The 24587-nt window shown below is 48.4% G+C and overlaps 1 protein-coding gene and 1 non-coding gene across 4 annotated transcripts in view; both read left to right on the plus strand.

Annotated features, from left to right (window-relative positions):
- LOC135825307 (zinc finger ZZ-type and EF-hand domain-containing protein 1-like) overlaps positions 1–24587 on the plus strand; it is a 116369-nt gene that overhangs the window by 18289 nt on the left and 73493 nt on the right. For 2 of the 3 annotated variants that reach the window (XM_065338045.1, XM_065338047.1), the window contains exons 17-30: positions 755–859; positions 1717–1802; positions 5650–5708; positions 6121–6192; positions 13421–13492; positions 14621–14660; positions 16126–16263; positions 21104–21202; positions 22039–22062; positions 22376–22446; positions 22812–23203; positions 23351–23421; positions 23780–23884; positions 24359–24424. In XM_065338045.1, coding sequence (XP_065194117.1) covers positions 755–859; positions 1717–1802; positions 5650–5708; positions 6121–6192; positions 13421–13492; positions 14621–14660; positions 16126–16263; positions 21104–21202; positions 22039–22062; positions 22376–22446; positions 22812–23203; positions 23351–23421; positions 23780–23884; positions 24359–24424 — 1400 coding nt within the window. The remainder of the gene's footprint in view (positions 1–754; positions 860–1716; positions 1803–5649; positions 5709–6120; positions 6193–13420; positions 13493–14620; positions 14661–16125; positions 16264–21103; positions 21203–22038; positions 22063–22375; positions 22447–22811; positions 23204–23350; positions 23422–23779; positions 23885–24358; positions 24425–24587) is intronic. The other variant, XM_065338046.1, reaches the window with a different exon arrangement.
- Positions 7433–7530, plus strand: Trnay-gua (transfer RNA tyrosine (anticodon GUA)). Its single transcript has 2 exons — positions 7433–7469; positions 7495–7530. It is a non-coding gene; the product is annotated as a tRNA-Tyr (tRNA).

The following is a 24587-nucleotide window of genomic DNA, read 5'->3' on the forward strand; positions in this document are numbered from 1 at the left end:
TCAGCACACTGGGTGCATCCTCCGCTGGTTCCTGTCTACGTGTAGAAGCCTCCACGGCAATTGCGCTTTGCAATTTAGGAAACAGACTCTCGGTTCGCCTGATCCTCGGTTAGACCGAGTTTTTCACATCTGTAGGAATGCCATAACCATCATAGGATCAAAGGCGCAGATGCAGCTTCTTAAGCTGTGGCAGGTGAGTAGATCAGACCCACCGCCAAAGTGGTCGAACCACCGAAAATCCCATTAGCTGCATCCATGCGATTGTGTTTTGCAATGTAGCAGGGTCTTGTTGATTTGCTAATGTCGCATTCCAGCTATTACTGTAAAAGCCATTATTCTAACGAGGCGCATATATAACGATTTCCCGAAATTGACTAGTTTACGTGTACCAAAGGTAACGATTCTCACTCATTCTCAACGCTCAATAGGACAGTATATGTATCGATTTCTGTATAACGATTTCTATTTTAACGACAGATTTCTCCTCGTTAACTCGTTAGAGTTAGCACTTCGTTATGGCTTTTACAGTACACAACAGTCCTTTGGTCGCAATTGTCGTTCCCGGCGTTACCTGGTTGCTGTAGTCGGGTTTGGATAAGGAGCCCTCTACTTCCAGCACATCTGTCAAGTGTGTGTGTGTGTGTGTGTGTGTGTGTGTGTGTGTGTGTGTGTGCGTGTGCGTGTTGTGTGTGTGTGTGTGTGTGTGTGTGTGTGTGTGTGTGTGTGCATGTGTGAATTCTATTTCTCGCTACAGGTTGTCCATTGCAGATGACGGTGGCTAGCAACAACAAAGCGCTCACCGACGTCAAGAACAACAATATCACGTCTCTTGTCAGCATGGCAAAAGCCTGCAAAGACGGTATGTACACTGTGTGCGCGTGTGTGTGCGTCACCGTGTGTGTGTGTGCGCGCGTGTACGTGTGTGTATGCATGCGTGTGTGTCCTTAGAACCATTGACACAGTCAATTTCTGTAATGCTCGTCTCCAAAGCGTCGCCATCGTTGCTCAAGTGTAAATGACAGGGCCGTTAATTGTGTCGATTCAGGGTCTTTTAGCCCCATCAAGGCCACTTTGCTGTGGATGGTGGTGTGACAATGCTGGGGTTTTCTTCTTTCCCACACCTCCACCATCCCTAACCTACAAAGTACAAACATGTGTGCTATATGAAACGCTCTAGTGTCTCTTCTCTCCCCCGCCGCTCAGGCTGTGGTACAATACCCTTGTCAGTGTCTTGGAAGTGATAAACTCATAAAGAATTGAAGTTCACCCATCGGCATATCACTGCCTGTTCAATAGTGTTGGGAAGACCCAGCCAGTGTATTGTGCCAAGGTTTATACATGTGCGAGAGAATGTCCTGTGAAACTGTTACATAGTGCTGACCTGCTTGCCATAATGCTCTCATTTCCTCTGCTGTGTTTCCCTGGCGAGGGTTGCATGTAGTGAATGCATTGTTTTGAGATACGAAGCAAAATTGCTCAATTTGTGTGCCTGATAGTTGTTAGAGCATGAGGCGTTGAGTTGCAACAGCTTTTGTCTCTCTACGTTGTGAAAAAAGCTCTACCTCTTCCGAAACTGGGGCATCCCGTTTGTCTGTAGTGCAGTGGATTTTTGTAAGTGATATAGCGGTGTTTGTGTGTGTGTATGTATGTGTGTGTGTGTGTGTGTGTGTGTGCGTGCGTGCGTGCGTGCGTGCGTGTGCGTGTTCTTGGTTTCAGTATTTGTCACGAAGGCACCGCACTCTACTTTCCTCTTCTCCCTGGACAGCAAGAAGACGTTCTTCTTGACATCGCTGGTCACAAGGGTCAGTCAGTTATTGTGCGCTCTTCATATGTGTGTGGGCGTGGATGTGTGTGTATGCATGGTCACGTGTGTGTATGCATGGTCACGTGTGTGTACATGTTTTGTGTGCGTGTCTGTCTCCCTATCTGTGTGTGTATATTACTCTTTTTGGTAATTTTCTCTTTTTCTCTCTCATCCTCTCTTTTTATCTTTGCCTCTTACTCAGTCCCGTCTCCCGCATTTCCTCAAAAGTTTGGCCCTACAAGGTTTTCATGTACCGTAAAATGCCGTTGATCCCCCTCCCCTGCCCCCTCCCCCTCCCCTCCGCACTGTCCACACTATGCCACTTGACTTGCTTCCCAGCTGGATCTTCTACAGGGTGTGGGAATTAGATCCAGGCTGCCGAGTGCAGTACAATGTCCAACGATGCGAAAGATCAGACTTGGCATGCCGAATTGCGCGCATTTTTCATCATGCACTGGAATATACTATGTACAGTAGCGAATGCGTCGGTTCAACACCGCATTTCGGCGTACAGTCAACTTCGCTAATAACGACCGCGGATATAACGACAATTCGCGAATACCGACAGAATTTCCATGCCCAGAGCAAAGTCTCATCTAACTGTAGTACAGTGAAACCTGGTTAGGAAGAACACTGATAGGACAAATGTTTGTCAAAGAAGAACTAGTATTCGTAACTGTATTGGATGTAACCCTGTGTATTCACTGGGTAAAACATATGGATAAGAAGAACTCCCGTTATTGCGAACGAATATCATCGGTCCCTTGGTGTTCGTCCTAAAGAGATTTGACTGTACATGTAGTGAGACTTCGGGTATAACGACACTTCGCGAATAAGGACACTTTTCTGATGCCCAGCCGAGTGTCGTTATACGCGTTGACTGTATACGCTGCAGTCGCTTCACAGGCAGAAATTCGACAGGGGGCGGAAATTAGAGAGGGGGCTCATCAACGGCAGGGCATAGATTAACGGCCGGACATCGGACATTTTCCGGCCATTTTCGGCCAATGACTGGACGTTTTCAATTTCACCGGACATAGTGTCCGGTCAAAAAGTAAAAAAAGAGCAGCGACCTTTCGACCTTTTTATGTAGAGTTGGGCTTTCTTCGGAGCTTCGTGCCAAATGCGACTTGCATATCGTACAACTAACACGTACACCGTAGTCTCAGGCGTAGACTTCACTATATTTACTTGATCCGCCTGTAGCAACGCGTTGTTGCTACAGTCAATTCACACTTTCGACTGTTGGAGTCGACTTCGCACTTGAATCGATGGGTTGGACTGCTAGTGCAGTTGTTCGCTCTTGAGAGGAAGATGTCTGCAACTGAATTCTTGACTGCAACGCTTTCTTGTACATACATTTGTCGTCAGTAAATAGTTCAGAACTGCGCCGACACCCACGGTCAACTGGGTACTCACAGCTCGGAGTGAGAATAACAAGGATGCAGTTTACAGGGTTATGGGCCGTTACACGCCCGATTGGTTGAGAGACTAACCTCCTCTCCCCTGACTCACTTGTGAGGTCTGCATTCGCCACTAAGGTTAATAGGCATAGTGGTGGCCTGCGGATGCGAAGGCTAGTTTGTTTGTTTCTGAACATTCAAGCGATGCCGACGCGGATCCCGCGAATATTATTATTAGTATTTTTAAATAGTTCAGTTTCTAATACAAATAAATTGGTGAATTGTACATAGTAATGTGTGAGATATGTCCACATAATGAGTCATTGTGAAAATACTTCAGGACTACTAAAAAAAAGAAGAAACACCCTGAGAATGTGCTGTGGAAAATGTCCGGGCATGTCCGGACAGATTTCAAAATGGAAGGACATTTGTCCGAGCTAAATGAAATCCTTAAAACCTTTTGAGCACGACACTACCTGAATGCCGCCCCATGTCAACACCTGCAAAAATCGCGTTTTCCTATGAAAGTAGTAGCTGTTCAAGGATCGATAACTTTACCTTCCCTTGGACGAATTCCATGATCTTGAGCTTCCTGCAAAGATCTTGAGGCGAGGAACAAAATACTTGGTCCGGCTCATCGCAATTGTCGCTTATCTATCGCCACTAAGAACAGGCGTTTTGTTGCCGCTCTGTGATATTTTCAATAGGCATAGTGGGGAAGCATGACACATGAATACTCTCCGCCACAAGAAAAAAAATTCAGCCATGGAATCAGGTGAAGCGAGTCATAGAAGGGAAGCAAGGTAAGCAAAATGCACGAAATAAATCAGCGAAGGAGCGCGTTTTTGCACTCACACTCTTACAGGTCCAGAGTTCATTCAACTCTCCATCACTGGAGCTGCCGCCATTACATGAGCTGACACTAAATTGCTGGTGTCTAGCTGCTGGCGTAGACTGGTAGAGTATCTCTTGCTTTGTCAGCCTGTCCTATGGCAGCAAACGGTCCTTGAAGGAATCGTGGGCAGTGTGACCTGTGTGTCACCACAGTGTGTTTCAACAGAGCCTTCGAATGCAGCACACATGCCTCTCCAGACAGCTGTCATACGCTCCACTGGATACGCTTACAACTAATGCTGCTGCCGCCAGGAAAACGTCCCTCGCATACATGCCTCTCCAGACAGCTGTCATACGCTCCACTGGATACACTTACCATGATTCTTGTAATGCTGCTGCCAGGTCCACGAAGGAACAAAAGGAAAAAGGAACAACCAAAACGTCCCTCGCATGCGCGCATCGAAAACACCTTTCTTCATCAGCATGACGCTCATACTCGTACTCCTCTGCGGTGCACGCGTGCCTGTCACACTCTACAGTTCCGGTCTTCGGGTCGCTGCGCTTGGCATTTGGCAACACAGACAGTGAAAGGCCAGATTTCCACTTCCCAAAAAAGTCGAACACATCGCGATTCAAAGCGCTAGTCGCGATCATTTTTTCTTTGGTGCCTCATTTGATCTTGCCATCACAACCGCCCAAGCAAAAGTAAGTTAGATATCGTGATTGGACAGGGTTTTACCTGTCAAAAAGTGAGTGGGAGATAAGCGACAATTGCGATGAGCCGGACCAAGTAGTTCCAAGCCCAGCTCGGAGCGACACCAGAAGCCCATGCTACAGTCTGGCAAACTTCACGCACGCGCTCGACAGACTTGAGCACGGCCAGGAGATCAAATCCTCAGCTGCCATTTCACTCTCCTTGCTCGTATCGAGCTCAAATATTTTGGAGGACTCCCCAGATCCGCTGCCATCGTTTGAATCTAGTTTCCATGGCAGCAGATAGCGCGAAAATGATCGAAAATGGAAAAGATGCGTTCTGCAGAGTACGCAAAAAATCGATTTGAATTTGCCGCGTCGAGTCGCATATCTCAACAACCCGGGGTCGTATCGCTTCGGCGATTGTTTCTATCGCAAGCTGAGAGTTTTCTCTTGCTGATGCATGTTTCGATCGTGAAAATCGGTCAAGAATTGACCGAGTTACAATAGTTTGAACTCGCGCGGTTCATGCAAATCGCGTTTGTATGCTATGTATACTCACGACGTAATAATACGTCATGCGTGGGTGCAGTGACACTGTACGTGACGTAATAATACGTCATGCGTGCTCAAAGGGTTAATTAAGCTATGCCCTGAACGGTACGTTACGTGATGTCTCTCTCCCCCCCCCCCCCCACACACACACACGCAGTGTGATTGCTTCTGTGTTTACCTGTCATCTTGCCTATCTTTGCTGTGGCCCTGGGCATCCAGTGTTGAATGCATGCACGCATTGGGGTTTGAAATACTTGTCTGTTTCTTTCCCTCTGTTTGAGCATGTGCACGCTTCACGGAACTTTGCGCTTAGGTTTTGTTGTTGTTGTTGTTGTTGCTGCTCCTTGCTGTGTTGTGTAGTTGCCCAAGAACAACAACTCAACTCGCTTTGCAGTTGTGTTTGCTATCAAGGATGAGCTGTAAGTCTATGTGATGCATATGTGTATGTGTGTGTGTGTGTATGCGTGTGCTGGCGCTGTTTGCTGCTGCTGCGATGATGGCTGCTGCTGTTGCTGGTGCTTGTGCTGCTGCTGTTGCTGGTTGTGGCGGTGGTTGTTTTTTTGATGATGGCTGCTGCTGTTGCTGGTGCTTGTGCTGCTGCTGTTGCTGGTTGTGGCGGTGGCGGTGGTTGTGTTTGATGATGTGCAGCTGCAGCGCAACAACTTGTATTCCATTTCGTGTCTGTGCATGTGTAATGATGGTGTGCATTTGATGTACGGAGCCTGCTCTTGACCTACCTAGACTTGGCCCCTGTTAAAGAGCATGTGTCTCTGATTACGCTTGTAGTGAATCTGTATCACATGATGCGTGCTGCTATGTTTGTCTGTGTAGCAATGGAGGAGAGGTCCTGGAATCCTTCACCGAAGACGAGTGGACTGCCGACAACTACCAAGGCAAAGTCGAGTAAGAGAGTGTCCTCTGGGCATGTCTGAGCGCTTAGTAGCAGGTGTTCATTCATTCAGACTATTCTTTGAAGGATTCTCCAAAAGTAAATGGATACCTATCAGGGGAGTTTCCTTGAAGGGTGGATGGGATGAAAGGGAAGTGAAAGGGGTCTAGCAGAAACACTGCTCAAGAAAAACTGCGTGCAAGTGGAGTGAAACGGCCTGGATTTTCATGTTTTTTTCCCAATTCGGTGCTTTTGAGGCGAAACCTGGCTGAAATCCTATTGTTACTGCTTTCTTTTTGGAGACTTCGGAAATATTGGGAAAGTATTCCGTGGGGAATTGCAAGGAAAATTCTGCTAAAAAAGATCCACTTACCGGTACTGGCTGAGGGAATGGAAAAGGGAAAGTCTGAAGAAAATTGACTGTCACCATCAGGACTTGAAGCAGGGACCTTGGCTTGAGGCCAGCAATGCCTAACTACTGAGCTATGGTGTAGCTGTCATCCCAGCACTACTAAAAAAACTCACAAAGTTTGACCCATTTTAACATGGCCGAAAGCTACAAGTCCATCTTTTTATGAACGGACTGGAGTCCTGCTGCCCACTGTTTGTGGTTCTGCGACGGTGGCTCCCACACCTGTCATAGCAAGAGTGCGTAACCTTGTCTCTTTGAGGGTGGAATCCACTTGCTATCACGGCACCTGGGAACAGGTTCAAGAAAGGCTGCAGCATTCCGTCACAATTCCTCTGCCTCTGGTGGCGTTACGGGTTGTCGCAAAAGTTTTATGTGGCCCCTGAAACAAACACCGTTTAGTTCGTACTCTGCCCCCCCCCCCTCCCCCAAAGAACGCAGCTTGCTATCCTGGACTACGCAAATCGCATACCGGTACATGTATAGTTTCAGTCAACTTGAGATTTGGCTCAACCCCCCCCCCCCCCTCCTGAAATGTGTTCGTGTTCGTTTCAAGGAAGACAACAACTTTTGTGGCGACCCTTTATACAGAGACTCCGTCGATTTAGGGGAGGCATTATGCCTGTTTTGATTTTCACTATAAATAAAGTATACCGGTACAACCACAACAAAGGCTACGGCCTGTGGAGAATCCATGAATACAAATTCCAAAAAATTCAAAATACAAAAATTAATACCGCCCAATGCTGCTTTATCTGGAAGACCGTCGGAAACAAGCAAAAAGCCAAAAGCAAAAAAGAATACTGCTACTGCAAATGCTGTCTGTTGCTATGTAAAAAATGTCTCCTTCGATAGCTCAGTTGGTAGAGCGGAAGACTGTAGTGTGCGCATCATTGAATGTGTAGTCATCTTTAGGTCGCTGGTTCGAATCCGGCTCGAAGGATTTTTTTCTCAATTTTTTTCATTTTCATTTTTCGTTTTCCTTGTTCAGACAAGAGATGGCGTGGAGTAATTCATGTCTGTTGGTTGTCTGTTTATTTCACGGAGAAGGCGGAGAGCCCGAACGTGCGCATTTTTTCCTTTTATTTCACAGAGAATGCGGAGAGCCCGAACGTACCGGTCAAAAAATATGTGTCTGTGCCACAGGTGTGCAAGAGGTGAATACTGTAAACTGCCTAATACTCGCGACGGATTAATGTTCGCTATTTTCGCAAGAAGAGCGTAGCGCGAATATTAACCATCGTGAAATCAAAAATTCAACAGTGCGTGTATATAGGTGGCCACAGTGCTTCGCGAAATTTTGCCATCGTAAACTCGCTGGTTCTAAGAAATCGCGAATATTAACCATCGTGAAATCAAAATTCAACAGTGGGTGTATGTAGGTGGCCACAGTGTTCGCGAAATTTTGCCATCGTAAACTCGCTGGTTCTAAGAAATCGCGAATATTAACCATCGTGAAATCAAAATTCAACAGTGGGCGTATGTAGGTGGCCACAGTGCTTCGCGAAATTTTGCCATCGTAAACTCGCTGGTTCTAAGAAATCGCGAATATTAACCATCGTGAAATCAAAATTCAACAGTGCGTGTATGTAGGTGGCCACAGTGCTTCGCGAAATTTTGCCATCGTAAACTCGCTGGTTCTGAGAAATCGCGAAAATTTAGTGACGCGAATATTGGGCGGTTTACAGTAGCAATTAATTTTGGACATAAAAAATAAAATAGAACCCTAGGCCCAACTGGCTGCATGTTATAGATTTTATAAAAATTAATATCTTTTTTGTATTTCAGGGATGAATTTACTGTCATGTTTTAGCATAGCAGTTTTTGCTATGCAAAATCTCTATTGTGGCGTAAGCTACAAAAAGGCATGGATAGTCTGTATGTGTATGTATGGCAGTTTTCTGCGTGTCACTGTGATTTTGAGTAGCAGTAGATCGATTTGGCGTAGCAAACTGCGATGCGATACCGGATAAATTCATCCCTGTATTTCTTGTATGGCCTCCTTCATCTTCCAGACATGTGACAAATTGACAATTGCTCAGGCTGTGGTCTCATAGACTTGGTGACAGGACGTTTTTGACATGCTGATTGTTTGGCCTATATTTCAACGTATGGATTTCCGGACATGAAAATAAAATAGCGTCGATAGGCATTCTATAGTGTACAGTTTAGTTTCAGTTCTTCTATTAGTGAACTGCAGTCAGCCTCTTCACACTTCCAGCCACCAGTTCCAAGACTATAATTATAGCGTCTTAAGAGGAGTGCCTTTAAAACTACAGTCCATTTCAAGACTATAGACGCGCAGTGTTTTTGAAATATGAGCCCCAGCCAGCAGAAACCTGAACATGTGTAATTTTTTCAAAAATTATTTTTTCCCTCGAAATTGTTTCTACACTATTAATCATTCAAGTTATCAAGTTTGGTGACAATCTGATAAGCGAAAGCATGGAAAATAGAGTTTGAAGTCAGAGAGGTCAAGATTCGGTACAGTTGGCGCAGCATCCATGCCTAGTGACTCCATGCAAGTTGATCCTACAGTTTCTGATTGTGATGTGGAACAGGTACATGTAAGTAAATAGAATGCAAGTCAGGCTTGCCCTCTTGGTGCTGCAGCCTGTGCAGGCATGAGTAGTTCAGAAGTCACAGTGACGATATTCCGTATACATCACTACCTTCTTTACAACACCAGAGTGCAAAACGATGATTGGTGGCTGGCCTTCCAAATTGTGTTCAGGGACCTCTGCGCTGGCAGTTTGGGCGTTGTCCCAAAGCTTGCCATACTGATAGATGTACTGATCAATACTACTGACATCCACTCCCTTGCACACTTTCACTCAGACCATGATTTCAGCATAATTGTATTTCAATGATATGAGCGAATGCTGGCGTTTTGTAGCACGTGAACATGTTGCCCCAAAGCGTTCAGCCGGTTTGAGTTTTTAGGGATCCCCTTTCTCAACACAGGCAGCAGCCAGCTTGGTGTCGTCTGGCAAGGTAGAGTACTGAGAATACTACGCTCTGTTTTGCGCCGTGAGAAGCCCTCCATCAGTGTCTGCAACATCATTGTTGTCGATGTAGAAATACGGATCGCTCAGCGGGTCGACATTCAGCTTCTCCTCGCAGTCGCTATTTCTTCAGCACTGACTATCGTCGCCACCAGTATCCAGTGTCGATTTTATGAGGGCTCTTCGTTGCTATGCATATGACACTCGCCACTGCTGGACAAACTCAGCGAGATCGCCAACAAAGAAATAATTCCGATCGCGAACTAACTTTCAGCGCCGCTTCGTACAGGGAGTCTCACGCTGACAACTCTGGACCTAAGTCTTTGTCGCGACACCTGTCGCCATCGCTGTGTCTAAACTCAACCTCTGTGTGACGAGCTCTCACCTAGCGCTAAAATCAATTGACCAGAGACATTTGAAGACACTTGAAACTCCTTTGACAACAAAGACACCCACTCGATCGAAAAGAATCTTCAAAAGCCAGCTCACTGCGCGTCCCAAACTTTGACGTCACATTTTGATGATTGATATCAAGTACACAAGTGCTGGTTTTCGCTGGCCGGGGCTCATATTTCAAATTTGGCTGGAACTTTTTGAGAATAGTTTTCGGAATATTGCTCAGGACCGCTCCACAATTACTCTGATATAGTTTCTAAACGATTGGATAACAGACGCCCAATTTGGAAATTTTTTATGCACTAAGTGATATAGATGCTGGCATAACGGTTTTTGCCAAGGTACGCGTCTATAGTTTTGAAATGGACTGTAAACTATTTTCGGTTTTCCACTTAGCTTGCAAGGGTCACCAATCCCTGCCATCACACGACCGTTTTCTATTTTTACAGAAGAGAGAAAGATTAGCAAGCTGCTCGTACCATGCATGCACTTGTCCAGTGCACCAAAAATGATTCCAACTGTATGGTCCTACCAAGAGCTCATACTTGGTGAATATACAAAATTAAATTAGCTGGCAGCTAGCAAGTAACTTACGGCTTGCATCTGATGAAGGAAATAGCAAGTCAGAATTTGTGGCTAGTTTGTCCAGCAAAGAGGCCTTGTTCAATCTTATGCTCACCACACAGCACGAAAGAAGCAAGCATTCGGCTGAATACGGAGCTGCACCACAATTTCAGTGCACATTAAAATCGTATGCACGCTGCACGCAGCACCAAAGCTAACTTACTTAGCAATACATGTAGCGAATGGGAGGAGAGAAAGAGAGACGGCGGGGCGAGCGAATCAATAAATGAGACAAGCCTGCACACCTAACGGGTAACCAAGCTGGAAGACAAAATCCAAGATCGGGTAAACGAGCTATGTGTACATGTAATGAAAACTGTTCCTTACGGCTATAGCCTCGCCTTGACCGTTCCCGGTCTTGCCAACGTATCTATTCGTGCTGTGGCCAGGAGCACGTCCTGCGTAGCTTTGTGCTTGTTGCTACTACGGTGGTGGACACGTCGAGCGACATCATTTAGTTTTTCCACACCTTGGCCGCTAAATTGTTGCAGATTCCCGTACCTTCTCAGTAGGTACGGGACGTGCATCATCAATACGTGAATGTAGGGCGTGACCTTGGCTTTGCCGTACCCAGACACGCTGTTGCCTAGGTCACAGAAGACCTTCACCCAGCCCTTGATCTTGTCTTCGAGCTGGGTGATCTGGTCTTCCTCCAGGCTCCTGTCATTAACCGTGCGGTATACATCGGAAAATTCTGTCCATGTTGTTAGGACGGCTGCCTGAGTGTCGGCCATCAGGCAGCCGTCCAGATGGGCAGTGATGCCGCTCAGGAGCTTCACTTTGTTCGTTCCCATGAGACTTGTGAACGTGTAGTGCCCGCTCGTGTGATTTGACATAACATATATAGCAATTGGAGTACCCCAGTTGGGCAAATTATCATATATTCTCCGCGGAAGTCTGCGGCAATTCTGCGAATCACGATGCTTCATCACGATGCTTCATGTGATCACCAAGCTTTGCATGGGGAGTTGACTTGCTGACAATAGCTCCGATGGATACCAAGAGAGCAGAAGTGCGTCGTCCATCCTGAGCGAGTCTCTTTGCAAACATTGCCTCGTTCCCGGTCTTGCCAACGTATCTATTCGTGCTGTGGCCAGGAGCACGTCCTGCGTAGCTTTGTGCTTGTTGCTACTACGGTGGTGGACACGTCGAGCGACATCATTTAGTTTTTCCACACCTTGGCCGCTAAATTGTTGCAGATTCCTGTACCTTCTCAGTAGGTACGGGACGTGCATCATCAACACGTGAATGTAGGGCGTGACCTTGGCTTTGCCGTACCCAGGCACGCTGTTGCCTAGGTCACAGAAGACCTTCACCCTGCCCTTGATCTTGTCTTCGAGCTGGGTGATCTGGTCTTCCTCCAGGCTCCTGTCATTAACCGTGCGGTATACATCGGAAAATTCTGTCCATGTTGTTAGGACGGCTGCCTGAGTGTCGGCCATCAGGCAGCCGTCCAGATGGGCAGTGATGCCGCTCAGGAGCTTCACTTTGTTCGTTCCCATGAGACTTGTGAACGTGTAGTGCCCGCTCGTGTGATGTGACATAACATATATAGCAATTGGAGTACCGCAGTTGGGCAAATTATCATATATTCTCCGCGGAAGTCTGCGGCAATTCTGCGAATCACGATGCTTCATGTGATCACCAAGCTTTGCATGGGGGAGTTGACTTGCTGACAATAGCTCCGATGGATACCAGGAGAGCAGAAGTGCGTCGTCCATCCTGAGCGAGTCTCTTTGCAAACGTTGCCTCGATCGCCCACTTGATACCCTCTCGGTGCATACCGACTGTGCCATGTGTGTCATACTGAGCATCATCACCAAGACGTGTACACTTGCTCTCAATCACGGATTTGATCTCCTGCATCTCAGTTGCGAATGGCCAAGTCTCGGTTTCCATGTTCTCGTGACTAGCAGCCGAGTCCAGTTGAGGGACTATATGTCAGGTGCTGGTATCTTGCCACTAACTACCAAACACACTGCACCACTCGCCTGCATTTCTTTCTCATACTTCAAAAGCAGCTGAGGACTCACGTCATATGCAGCTGCCGCGTCGTTCTTGCTAGAAAACAGGGCGTTCGATTGGGGCGAATGGTATGCTCTCACAGCGAGCAGGGCTTTCCGCTGACCTTCACCTCTTTCAAATCGAGCGACGTCATGAGCCTCAGGATATGGGGAAACTTGTGGGGAAGCTCCAGGAGTCTCTGCGCGCAGGGAGGGGAAAGCTGAGGAACAAACATCAGAAGAGAGCTCTCCACGACTGGAGTCGAGGGTGGGGAAGGCAACGGTTTGGCCATTACTTCTTCTCTTACTGCTGCACATACAGCCAGAGCATGCCGAACAGACTTGCAGGTCTGGAAAATCACAGGCAGCAAAGGACTCCTTCAAGCTGGTGTAGAATGCGTCGAATGATTCATCTCGTTGCTGGCATCGGTTATAAAAGTCTATCCGATCTAGCAACGGGTTACGTTGGCAACGGATGTACTTTTTCAACAATGTCTTCTCTCTCTCTTTCTCTCTCTGTCTCTCTCTCTCTCTCTCTCTCTCTCTCTCTCTCTCTCTCTCTCTCTCTCTCTCTCTCTCTCTCTCTCTCTCTCTCTCTCTCTCTCTCTCTCTCTCTCTCTCTCTCTCTCTCTCTCTCTCTCTCTCTCTCTCTCTCTCTCTCTCTCTCTCTCTCTCTCTCTCTCTCTCTCTCTCTCTCTCTCTCTCTCTCTCTCTCTCTCTCCCCCTCTCTCCCCCCTCTCTCTCTTTCTCCCCCCTTCCCTCCCTTCCTCTCTCTTTCTCTCTCCCTCTCTCTTTTCTTGTCCAGGGATCTGAAATCAGGCAAGACAAAGCCACCGCTTGGTGAATTCCTGGGAATAACGGAGATTCACGAGTCCAGGTAAATGCACAGTGTGCTTGTTTGCATTGGTGGCATTGAGACTGCGCATGCACAGTGTGCTTGTTTGCATTGGTGGCATTGAGACTGCGCATGCACAGTGTGCTTGTTTGCATTGGTGGCATTGAGACTGCGCATGCACAGTGCAGTGCTCAATGAAATCCGATCACGTATGGGTCAAGTTTGCACCCTGCACCTAGTTCACATCCCAGTGCTCGCAGGTCTAGGGCTGTGCAGTGCCCGGCGTGGTGACGTGGCATACTGAAATTTCCGACGGTGTTTTATTTTCGGTAACTTCGGTGCCGACATTTTTGTCGAAAATAGAACACACCGAAAATTTCGGTACTACCACTAGTACACTTACCTGGAAAACGGGTTTACTGAAAATTTCCCTCCACCGACCGCCGATTTTGGAGAATCCGAAAATATTACACCGCTGAAAATTTGTGCTTTTCCAGTACACTTACGCGATTGGTTTGCATTGAGCAGTGCTGTAGATAGGCTGTAGGAAGGTAGAGGCAACTTTCACATTGACTTGTGTCACATGATATGTTGTTTGCAACTCCGACCCACTACATCTCTGACCCCTGCCCCACTGCATCTCTGACCCCGGCCCCACTGCATCTCTGACCCTCGGCCCACTGCATCTCTGACCCTCGGCCCACTACACTCTGACCCTCGGCCCACTGCATCTCTGACCCCGGCCCCACTGCATCTCTGACCCTCGGCCCACTACATCTCTGACCCTCGGCCCACTGCACCTCTGACCCTCGGCCCACTGCATCTCTGACCCTCGGCCCACTGCATCTCTGACCCTCGGCCCACTGCATCTCTGACCCTCGGCCCACTGCATCTCTGACCCTCGGCCCTCTGCATCTCTGACCCTCGGCCCTCTGCATCTCTGACCCTCGGCCCACTGCATCTCTGACCCTCAGCCCACTGCATCTCTGGCCCATGGCTATCTAGAGGCAACTGCTAATCAGCTACAAGCAATGACCACCACTCTGTAGTTTGCAATGAATATCACTGTATAGTTTGCAATAAAGATCTTTCTATATTTTGCATTTGCACTGAATGCCATTCTGTGGTTTGTTATTTGTGTTCTCGGTTCCGTTGTGCTCTCTGCTGCAGTGACACCATCCAGCTCTTCGAAGGCCATAGCCTTATGCGGGTCAGTTAACGCAGAAAGAGAGAAGAGAGAGAGAGAGAGAGAGAGAGAGAGAGAGAGAGAGAGAGAGAGAGAGAGAGAGAGAGGGTGTATGTGTGTTTGTGTGTGTGTGTGTGTGTGTGTGTGTGTGTGTGTGTGTATGCGTGCGTGCGTGCGTGCGTGCGTGTGGGGGGGGGGGGGGTATATTTATATGTGAGCAAGGTAAAAGCGTGCGCTGGTCAGCCGGCAATCGTTGTGGTACACGTCGTGTCACCAATGTGTTTCTCAAGTTGCAGTTTTATGAACTCTGTTCCTGTAGAAGAGGTTACAGTTAAACCTGTCAAGGCAACCACTCGGATAAGGCGACCACCTGTCCTAAAAGATCTGACTAAACCAGGACCAAGGGATGCTATTTCCAGTCAAATGACCCTGGATAAGGAGACCACCTGGTAACAGAGACCACATTTTGAAGGTCCCTTGAGCGGTCGTCTTAAACAGGTTTCACTGTATATGAAAAACTATCCATAATAATACAGTAAAACCTGTGATTGCCGGACCCTGTAGCAAGCGGAATCCTGGAACTTTTCATGCACCGACATGTTGTGGATCGAACTTGCATCCCTGGATCAAGCGCAATCCTGTCGTATCAGGATAGTTTCCGCTGCACCGAGGGCGTCAAAGGTGTCCTGTTAGGCCAGGTTTTACTGTACTGTATAGTATAACCTGGTTTAAGCAACCACCCCACGGTGCAAGAAAAAGTGGTCGTTTGGTCGCTAAAACCGGAGGTCGCTTGCACCAGGTTTTACTGTATATCACCGTTCCGTATGCAGGCTTTGTGAAGTTGGAAAGGTTGAGCAGTGCTGTTTTGGCCTTTGATGATTATTTCAGTTTCTTCTCCAATCTACACCCAACTCTAAGCTGGCCAGCCCACCCTATTTTTCTGACTCTCATAACAACGGATCAGCTGCAGGCTTGGGGAAGTTTGAAAGGCTGAGCAGTACTGTGTTTGGCCTTTGATGAGCAATTCAGTTTCTGCTACATCCACCGTGGCGTTTTTAAGCTGACCAGCCGCACTCTCTTCTCTTCTGACTCTCATAACAGCGGATCAGCTAGGACCCTGATACTGAAAGCTGAATGTACTGCTCAAATTTTCAAACTACCGTTTGCCCAACCCAACTCTCAGTCATTCACATCATTCTCCTCCAGCAGTACGCCCATTGCACATTGCCAAATATGGAAGGTATGAGTAATGCATGTGAGTACACTGGGATCAGCGATGCACTGTTCAACACCCCAGACAACCATGCCCAGGTGGTATGGCTGCGTGGGGGTGTTTATGGTATGAATTATGTCATTGCGCAATGGGGGGGGGGGGGGGGGGGGGGGTCATTGCGCAATGGGCTTATTGAGAAACTGCGGCGAGGTCCTGTATGGCGGACATTTTGATCAATTCTGCGTGTTGCTGTTTCCAATGTCTTGTTTCTCGCAGCACATTGTGGTGAAGTTCTTCGAGCCAATGAAACCGGCCAGTGGTGAGGAGCTGCCAGTCCTGCACTTTACGACGTTCAATTTCAGCGGGTATGCCGCTAGCGAGAGCGAGATTGTGCACCCCGGTCCCAGCAAAATGGTGAGTGGTTCCGGCGTGTGTGTGAGACTGTTATGCAAACGTGCATGCGTAATCCAGGTAGAATTGTGCTGCAGTCGGGGCAAAAAGAAATCCGAGTGTAGTTGGGCCGAGAGAAATCCAACCCCCACACCTCGGCACCGAGTGGACGAATGCATGTGGGGGTTGTGCACTTTTCTTAGCACTCTCTCACGCTGGGTCGCTGGCTCTAGATGCACAGTTAGCAGCTAACATTTAACGGCTCTTGGGGGTTTCCCCACTTTTACTTTCTTGGGGGTTTGTTTCCGTATTTTCGGAAACTATCGCGGTGGTCTTTTATTACCGCCTGTCCAAAATAAGTGCCACATCATTTCAGGGGTTTGTGTGAACGCACACATATTTTCGAGACGATTCAACTAACTTCAGGCTGTTACGTCACTAGCGCTAGCTTGTGCTCATGCTCAGTCAGTCGCTCCAAAGGCACGCAAAATAGGGGTTTTCCCTAAAAATGGCGGCAAGTATCGATCAAAGATTTGAATTTGCAGAGATGCAATATCTCAAGTCACGAAGCACAAAAACACAGCAGTAAAATTTAAATTTTTACACAAAACGAAAAGTTTTGTTGGGGGGGGGGGGGGGGGTCGAGAAGAGTTTCGTTAAATATGAAAAATGTGATAGCTGAAATATCAATCCATTCTAGCTGTCAAGTCAATATATTTTTCGTTCAGTGTGGGTGGGTGGGTGGGTGGGTGGGTGGGTGGGTTTGGGGAGGGTCATAAGGCATAGCTAGCAATCGCATGTCATCACGTACATTGAAAATCAACATACTTTTGCGAATCGACCTTTTTTTCAGGATCACTTTTCAACGAGGACGAAGCAAAGTCGGCCGAACGAAGCCTAGAGGAAGAAAATCACCCTCTCCACTTCACCATCACGATACTGACATAGATAGGAGATGAAACAACTAAAACATCCACAAGAAAACTGTACGGCCATCATCCATCATTGGTCTGACTTTGGTCTGAGAATTTCTATCACGATCAAAAATGTACGAGGAGCACTCAAAAATAAGCCGCAGACGTACCTTTATCGCTCTCTACTCCTTTTTCAAGGCACAAAAGTCGGCTCTCCACTTTCAAACCAGGAACCAGACATACCAGTGGTCCTTTTAAGCTGCTCCACGAGCGCAGGAAATGTTCACCAAGGGGCGCAGAGCAGCATCCATTCCAGAAAAAGAGCTAAAATACAAGTGAGACTGCAGTGTCCAACATGTCCTCATCGGATGACATGGACTCCAACGGGCGGTGAAGAGCCAGCTCTTCTCCAGGGCACAGGAAGCTACGAAGGCGGTGTCGCCAAACAACCAGCTCCTTCTCGTACGACGGTTGGGCCTTAGCAGTGGATTTGGGATCCGTGAGCCTCAGGGTGCCAAATACCTTCGACCTCAGCGTCACCAGTTGGTTGTAGTTGCGGGCCACATGCCGCCACATATTTGAGTCCTTGTCACCAGACACCCAGGCCTTCATGTTGGCATTTAATTCTTCAACCACAGCGTCGACTGCTTGGTGCGCGTCTGTTCTGCCAGAGCGGCTCAGGAACAGTGTCCTGTCCAGGAGTTTCCTCAGGTCGGGTGGAGTTGCAAGCCGCTGCTGCTCTTCATACAGCTCTATTAGCTGGTACGTTGTGTGGTTGCGAGCATGGAGAAGTGGCGACATTGTCCGCCGGGCTGCAAGGTACAGGTCAATGTCTGACCCTCCGGCACAAGCAACGCCAACCTCCTTACCACAATTGCTTCCCACGCCATTGCCACACTGAATCCCACAAGCAGATCCATCACCAGAGGCCACACCCCCACCATCCACAGAATCATCAAAAGGAGGAGCATCATTGCGACTTACCACACCAGGAGTGTTTGATACTGACGGACCCTTGTAGAGCCGGTGACTGGTGACTTCTGGCTTCTCATCAGCAACATGTCGGCAGTACCTACAAGTTGGATCAAAATGAATGAATTTTAGGTCAGACAGTGGGCAAACCGTAGTTTCACATGAAATAGTCCCAAGGCAATCACTTGTCAACACATCCCCCCCCCCCCCCCCAAAAAAAGCACACAGTGGCCTGAATTCTACAGTGCTTTCATTTCATTCATCATTACAGTGCTTTCATAGACCTGTACAGTGCCTTTCAAACATTGTCATCATTCCCGATCAAGTCACCATGCTGGACACCATTGGCAGCTATCAAACAGAACACGAGCAATTACTATTATGGCTTACCAATGCCGCACTTTAAACGAAATTCAAATACAATGGGCACGTGGAGTTCAATGAAAAATCAGGTATGTTTTCATCTACAGTACAACAAATTCGACCCTTAGAATTTCACGGCCCCATGCCCTACCTGCAGATAGACTTGATGTTCCGTCTGCTGATGCTGGAGAGGACATCCAACAGCGACTTCCTGGCGTTTTTGTCCTTCCTTGTGGACGTACTCCCCCACTGGTAGTGGAAGGGGTTTCCACACTGGTAGGCCCCAGGAGTGGCACGACGCGAGGAACGTCTGGCCTGCACGTCATGCTTCCGCGACGACATGATCAGTGGTCTGGTGGCACTGGACGAAGAGCTCAAAACGTAGACTGGTCAACAGACTGGCGATCACCAAACTAAAAAAGACGAAGTCTGTGCCCTATTTCTAGTATTTGGGCAAGCAAAACCTCTCAACGAAAAAAAACTACACATGGAATCCAAATTTTTTTTCAGTGGAATGCATGAAAAGGCCATTGCCAACACGTGGCTGTACATGTGTACGCCTGCATTTGACGCATGTGGTCTGCATTCGTGCATTTCTCCATCCGAATGAGCCCGAATCCACCATTCCTCCTTCTCTGCATCAAAACAGCAGAAACAGATCAAGTGAATTTTGAAACGCTCAAATGACGCGTACGCAGTACTGGATTTCTATAGCAACCACCGCCAACAGTCACCTGTCCTAACTAGGCGATCTCTGAGACCTGGTAACATAATGGGCTGCTTGACCACACGGGCTGGCAAACACCAGGCCGCCTTTTCCTTGCCCCCCCCCCCCCCTCGGCGTCGATTGCAGCTTGGAGACGCCTTTGCTTCCTGGCATCTCCAGCAAAGGCGTCTCCAACAACAAGGTCATTTTGATCATCTTGAAACTACGTCGCGACCTGGTGGCCGTGCCTTTCGGCTAACATGAGCCACTCTTGTCTATGCCTCAAGAGTTTCAACTAGTCGACAAACGCACTCGCACAGGCGGAAGCAGATCCACACACTCTGACAACGCATACACCACATATACCACGTCATAGGCACCACACCCATATACTGCACACAACGCACCACACCCGTACAGACAGCAGACCATATTTGACACCGGACAGGACGAGACAGCGAGGCCAGAGACAACAACGGGTGCAAATAATAAGCGTATCGAATTTCGCAACATTAGTTTGGAGCATTTTCCGTTCCACATTTAGCTGGGTGCGTGGCACGCAAGGCTCTACCTCTTCCATTTCGGAAGCTGTTTCAAACCGATCATAATTATGTTGCTTCTGATGATGGGGACGACGACGATTATGCTGTAGAAGTATTCATTTTGCAATGGGAAGTTTGAACACAACTCAGAGGGCAGGGCCACAGAAAAAAGCTAGTGCAAACAACCAGGAGAAATATACAACACCTGACTGGCCAAGAAGATGACGAGGAGCTGTTGTCGAAAGCCCAAGCGAACCTGGGATAACAAGAATGGAGTAGAAGGATATGCGCGGATACGGGAGAACGCAAGCGGTGTACGGCAACTTCGTTCCTTTGCAGATCTTCAGCGATTGTTGCATTGGAGAGCTTGGAGTTTCCGCTACAACGTAGACCCTTGGATTGTTGAATACACAAGAAATGACGGAGTTATGAAGAATAATGGGCTCGGATGGAGAGCTTAGGATAAATTCATATAAAAGAAAAGGACCGAGGAACTACATCTTAACTACATGTTATCGCATGAGCTGATTGTTTAGTAACTGGTGGTGTTAGGGGACATGTTATAGCGTAACTTGTAGTTCCTTGGTCCTTTTTCTCTACTATAAATTTATGAAGAATAGTTAAAAAGGTGGCGTGGAGACAGGAATCCTAGTAACGCTAGAACAAAGAGTGCCGTCAGTCATACCGCGACACAAGAACAACACTAGTCAGGAAAGTCACAAGAAAACGACGTTTAAATCCACGAAGTATCGTTGTACTTGTGTCATGGTATGACTGCGTGCATGCTTTTTCTAGCGTTACCAGCAGTTCTGAAGGTTCCTCCTCCCCCCCCCCCGCAAACTGTTCAAGAAATCGGTTCCTAACTGTCGATCAAACGGTTATCCGTTTGCCTGGCCCTAACGGTTACATAACCGGTTATTCGTTATAACCGTTTCAGCCCTATTTTTTTCTTATCGGGTGAAATGTTCTGGCTTGCAAACTACTAAGCGCCTCGGCCAGTATTGCCAGTTATACTGTAAAAGCAGAAATTTTCGGTGGTGTTTTATTTTCGGTAACTTCGGTGCCGACAAGTTTTACCGAAAATAAAACGCACCGAAATTTTCGGTACAACCGATACTGTATACATGTAGTACTAGTACACTTACCTGGAGAACGGGTTTTACCGAAAATTTCCCTCTACCGAACCGCCGATTTTGGCGAATACCGAAAATATTACACCACCGAAAATTTCTGCTTTTACAGTAGGCGTATACTGGAATCTCATAGTAACCGTTACTTGTAGTCTTTGTTGTTTTGTGTCACTTACAATCTCTCTTGCCCCCTCCACTTTTCGTGCTTTTTGCTTCTCTTCCGGTTGTTGCTGTCAGGAGGAGCTATCACCGTTACCGACTGGAGGTGCGCCTATGCCAGCGTCACATGTCCTGTTACGACTGCTCGTCTTCATGGCCGAGCTCACGCAGTTACAGGTTAGACCGGGTCGGGGGCACTGCAGGGGCGGGGTACAGGGTCTTCACGCATGTTGTCTTAGGGGTGCCGTGTCTTCGGGCATGGGGTCTTTAGGTGTGGGGAATTTGCGCATAGGGTCTTTACGCATGGGGTCTTCGGGCATGGGGTCTTCGGGTATGGGGTTAAGGGTGCCAGTTTTCACCTAACCCGGGCCGGAATTGAACTCCCTTCATGGGGTCTAACGTCTTTAGGCTTGGGGTCTTTATCTACCGGTATGTGCAGTGTCTGTTCAGGGCAGCTGCTGCAAGTGTGTGTAACGCAGTGTGATACTGTGTTCATAATACCGTAAAGTACCGCCAGAGCGCCCCGTCTCGCGAGAGCGCCCCACCTTGATTTTACAGCCAGAGAAAGGAAAATCGTATGGCAGAGTGCAACGAAGTGTGTACGATGTGAGAATCTTAGTGTACTAAGGTCACACTTGTCAGGTTTTTGTGTGGAGCTTGTGTCCTCTTGAAGGTACGGATTGACTGCAAAACGTGCAGTATGTGTACAAGGTTCATGTCGTATGACGTACAGACAGCAGACCACCTCCACAATACGACCACGAAAGGATGAGATGGTGGGGCGCTCTGGCGGTACTTTACGGTACATGTAGAGGTTCCACACAACACAACACATAGATGTACGACAGGCTGAGTCAGATATAGTAGTCCACTGCGGTCCTGTCTGCTTCTGAACCTCACGTGACTCTTGTTATCCTTCTTTGCTGCTGCCGCCGCCGCCGCCACCGCTGCTGCTGCTGCTGCTGCTGTGTGTGTGTGTGTGTGTGTGTGTGTGTGTGTTTGTTTCATTGTAGATGCTCACTCAGGCTAAACGGAAGGTATGTGAGCTGCTCAGTGTCTGCCCTGAATCCCGTAGTACACCTGATGCTGATCTTGTCTGTATACTCATGGTCTGACTACCTGTGTGTGTGTGTGTGGGGGGGGGGGGGTGTGTGTGTGCGTGCGTGTGCGTGTGCGTGTGCGTGTGTGTGTGTGTGTGCGTGCGTGCGTGCGTGCGTGCGCGCGCGCGCGCGCGTGCGTGCGTGCGTGCGTGCGTGTGTGTGTGTGTTATTGCATGTGCATGCATGTGTGTCCGTCCCCCTTGTCTTCTTGGTACAAGTGATATCATTATGTTGTTTTGTGTATGTACAGAAGCCTCTGTTTGACATGGACAATGTCACCGTCCTCTCATGGTGGAAACTGTACGAGCTTCTTTGTCACAGGTACGTACACAACTACAACCACTTACCATGTCCCTGTCGCAAGGCCAGCCACCAGGCCATTGACTGGAAATATCCGTACAGTTATTGGGTAGATTCCTAAGCCACCCGCAGCAGTGATGTCTTTCGTTCCCTACCACCCCCACCCCCACCGAGTAGGCGCGTGAAGCCGTGCTGGTCTTTGTGATTACAGCATTTTGTGCGTGTGTGTGCGTGTGCGTGTGCGTGTGTGTGTGTGTGTGTGTGTGTTGGTGTGTGTGTGTGTCTGTATGCGTGTGTGTGTGTGTGTTGGCGTCCGTCCGTCCATCCATCTGTCCGTCCGTCCGTATCCGTATCTGTGTATGTGTGTGTATGTGTGTTTTCTGCAGCAGCAGCAGTGGCAGTGATGATAAGGAGTCACCGCTGAACACTATGTGTCGCAAGCTAGCACTGCACGTTCTGCACCGCCTGCTGCCCGCTCTCATCCGCCACTCCAAGGAGATGGCCAGGGAAGCAGCTGCCAAGGCGCAGAAGGACAAGACCAGCGACGGCAAGGACTCTTCCTCGGCCACCGTCGACTCCTCCGCCACCGCTGCAGAGCCTTCGCCAGTGGCCGCCATTATGACGCTGATGTCGACCGTTACGGCCGAAGCTGCCAAGCCGACCCCGGCGAAGGTTGCCGAAGGCTTTCGCACGCTGCACGACCACCTGGCTGACCTGGTGGATGACGAGACGACCGCGCCGGATATCATGGTAATAGCGGAGCGTGTTATCGTGGATGGTAAGTTTGAGCTAAGTAGATCAACAATGTCATTTCATGTACTGTCTTGGCTGTCCTGTTGTGTATACGTGTGAGTGCTGCATGTTTTCGTACTCTCTTTCGTGTCTGCTGTCTGCTGGCAACCATTTTGTCATTGTTTGTCTTTAGGTGCGGAGGCGTTCTTCCCGGATGCGAAGGCTCGCTGTAAACATGTCTTGGAGAGAATCGATGAGCTTGCCGTGAGTTTACGTGTCTGTCTTTCTGTCTGTCTGTCTGTCTGTCTGTCTGTCTGTCTGTCTGTCTGTCTGTCTGTCTGTCTGTCTGTCTGTCTGTCTGTCTGTCTGTCTGTCTGTCTGTCGTTCTTTCCGTCCGTCCGTCCGTCCGTCCGTCCGTCCGTCCGTCCGTCCGTCCGTCCGTCCGTCCGTCCGTCCGTCCGTCCGTCCGTCCGTCCGTCCGTCCGTCCGTCCGTCCGTCCGTCCGTCCGTCTGTAGATATTGAGTGAATGGTGCTCAACTGTTGCTTCTCTGCCAATAATGATTGTTATTATCGCCATGACAACCACCGACAATGTACTCGTCTTTTATTTCTCGTTTCCAGGGCGATGGTCCATGCAAGATGTCGCGGGTATTGTCGTTTGAGTCGCTATGTCGTTACTACAGCAAGTCTGATAGTCGCAGTCTCCTGGGGCTGCCTGATGATCTGGTCAGTGCATACTAGCATGGGTGTTTGATTTGGATGTTGTTGCAGCCTGGAAACATTTGGGCCGGGTGTATGTTATGGGGCATGTGATATGCTCGGTGAATTTAGTACTGGTTCGAACCCCAATCATGGCAAAATAATTTATCTGCAGACTTTCCCCATATCAACTCCCACGCATTTATGAATGGTTGGATTTTCCCGGTTTGTTTTCTGTGTGTGTGTGTGTGTGTGTGTGTGTGTGTGTGTGTGTGTGTGTGTCTGTGTGTGTGTCTGTGTGTGTGTGTCTGTGTGTGTGTGTGTGTGTGTCTGTCTGTGTGTGTGTCTGTGTGTCTGTCTGTGTGTCTGTCTGTCTGTGCGTGCGTGCGTCCGTGCGTCCGTCCGTCCGTTCTGTACGCCTCCCTACCTGCTCCCCCCCCCCCCCCTGCACATTTACAACTCACATGCTCTCTTTCACACATTCACTCTTTCTTCTTGCAGGAGAAGTTTGAGAAGGGGCCAGTCCTGGAAGTCCTCTCCAAGCTTCTGGCAGTAGCGTTTCAAAAGGTAACAATTTAATGTCTGTGGTTGTTGCGGGGACGTTAGAGGTCTCTCAGGGCTCTCTGTCGTATCTTTACTTGATGTTAGGATGTTGCAAGCCCCGCATGGCCTCTGTAACATCTGTGCTTGGTGTGTGGATGTTGTGAGTCCCTCAGGGCTCTCTGTAATA

The sequence above is a fragment of the Sycon ciliatum genome, chromosome 9 (genome assembly GCF_964019385.1).
Source record: "Sycon ciliatum chromosome 9, ocSycCili1.1, whole genome shotgun sequence".
NCBI classification, from domain to species: domain Eukaryota; kingdom Metazoa; phylum Porifera; class Calcarea; order Leucosolenida; family Sycettidae; genus Sycon; species Sycon ciliatum.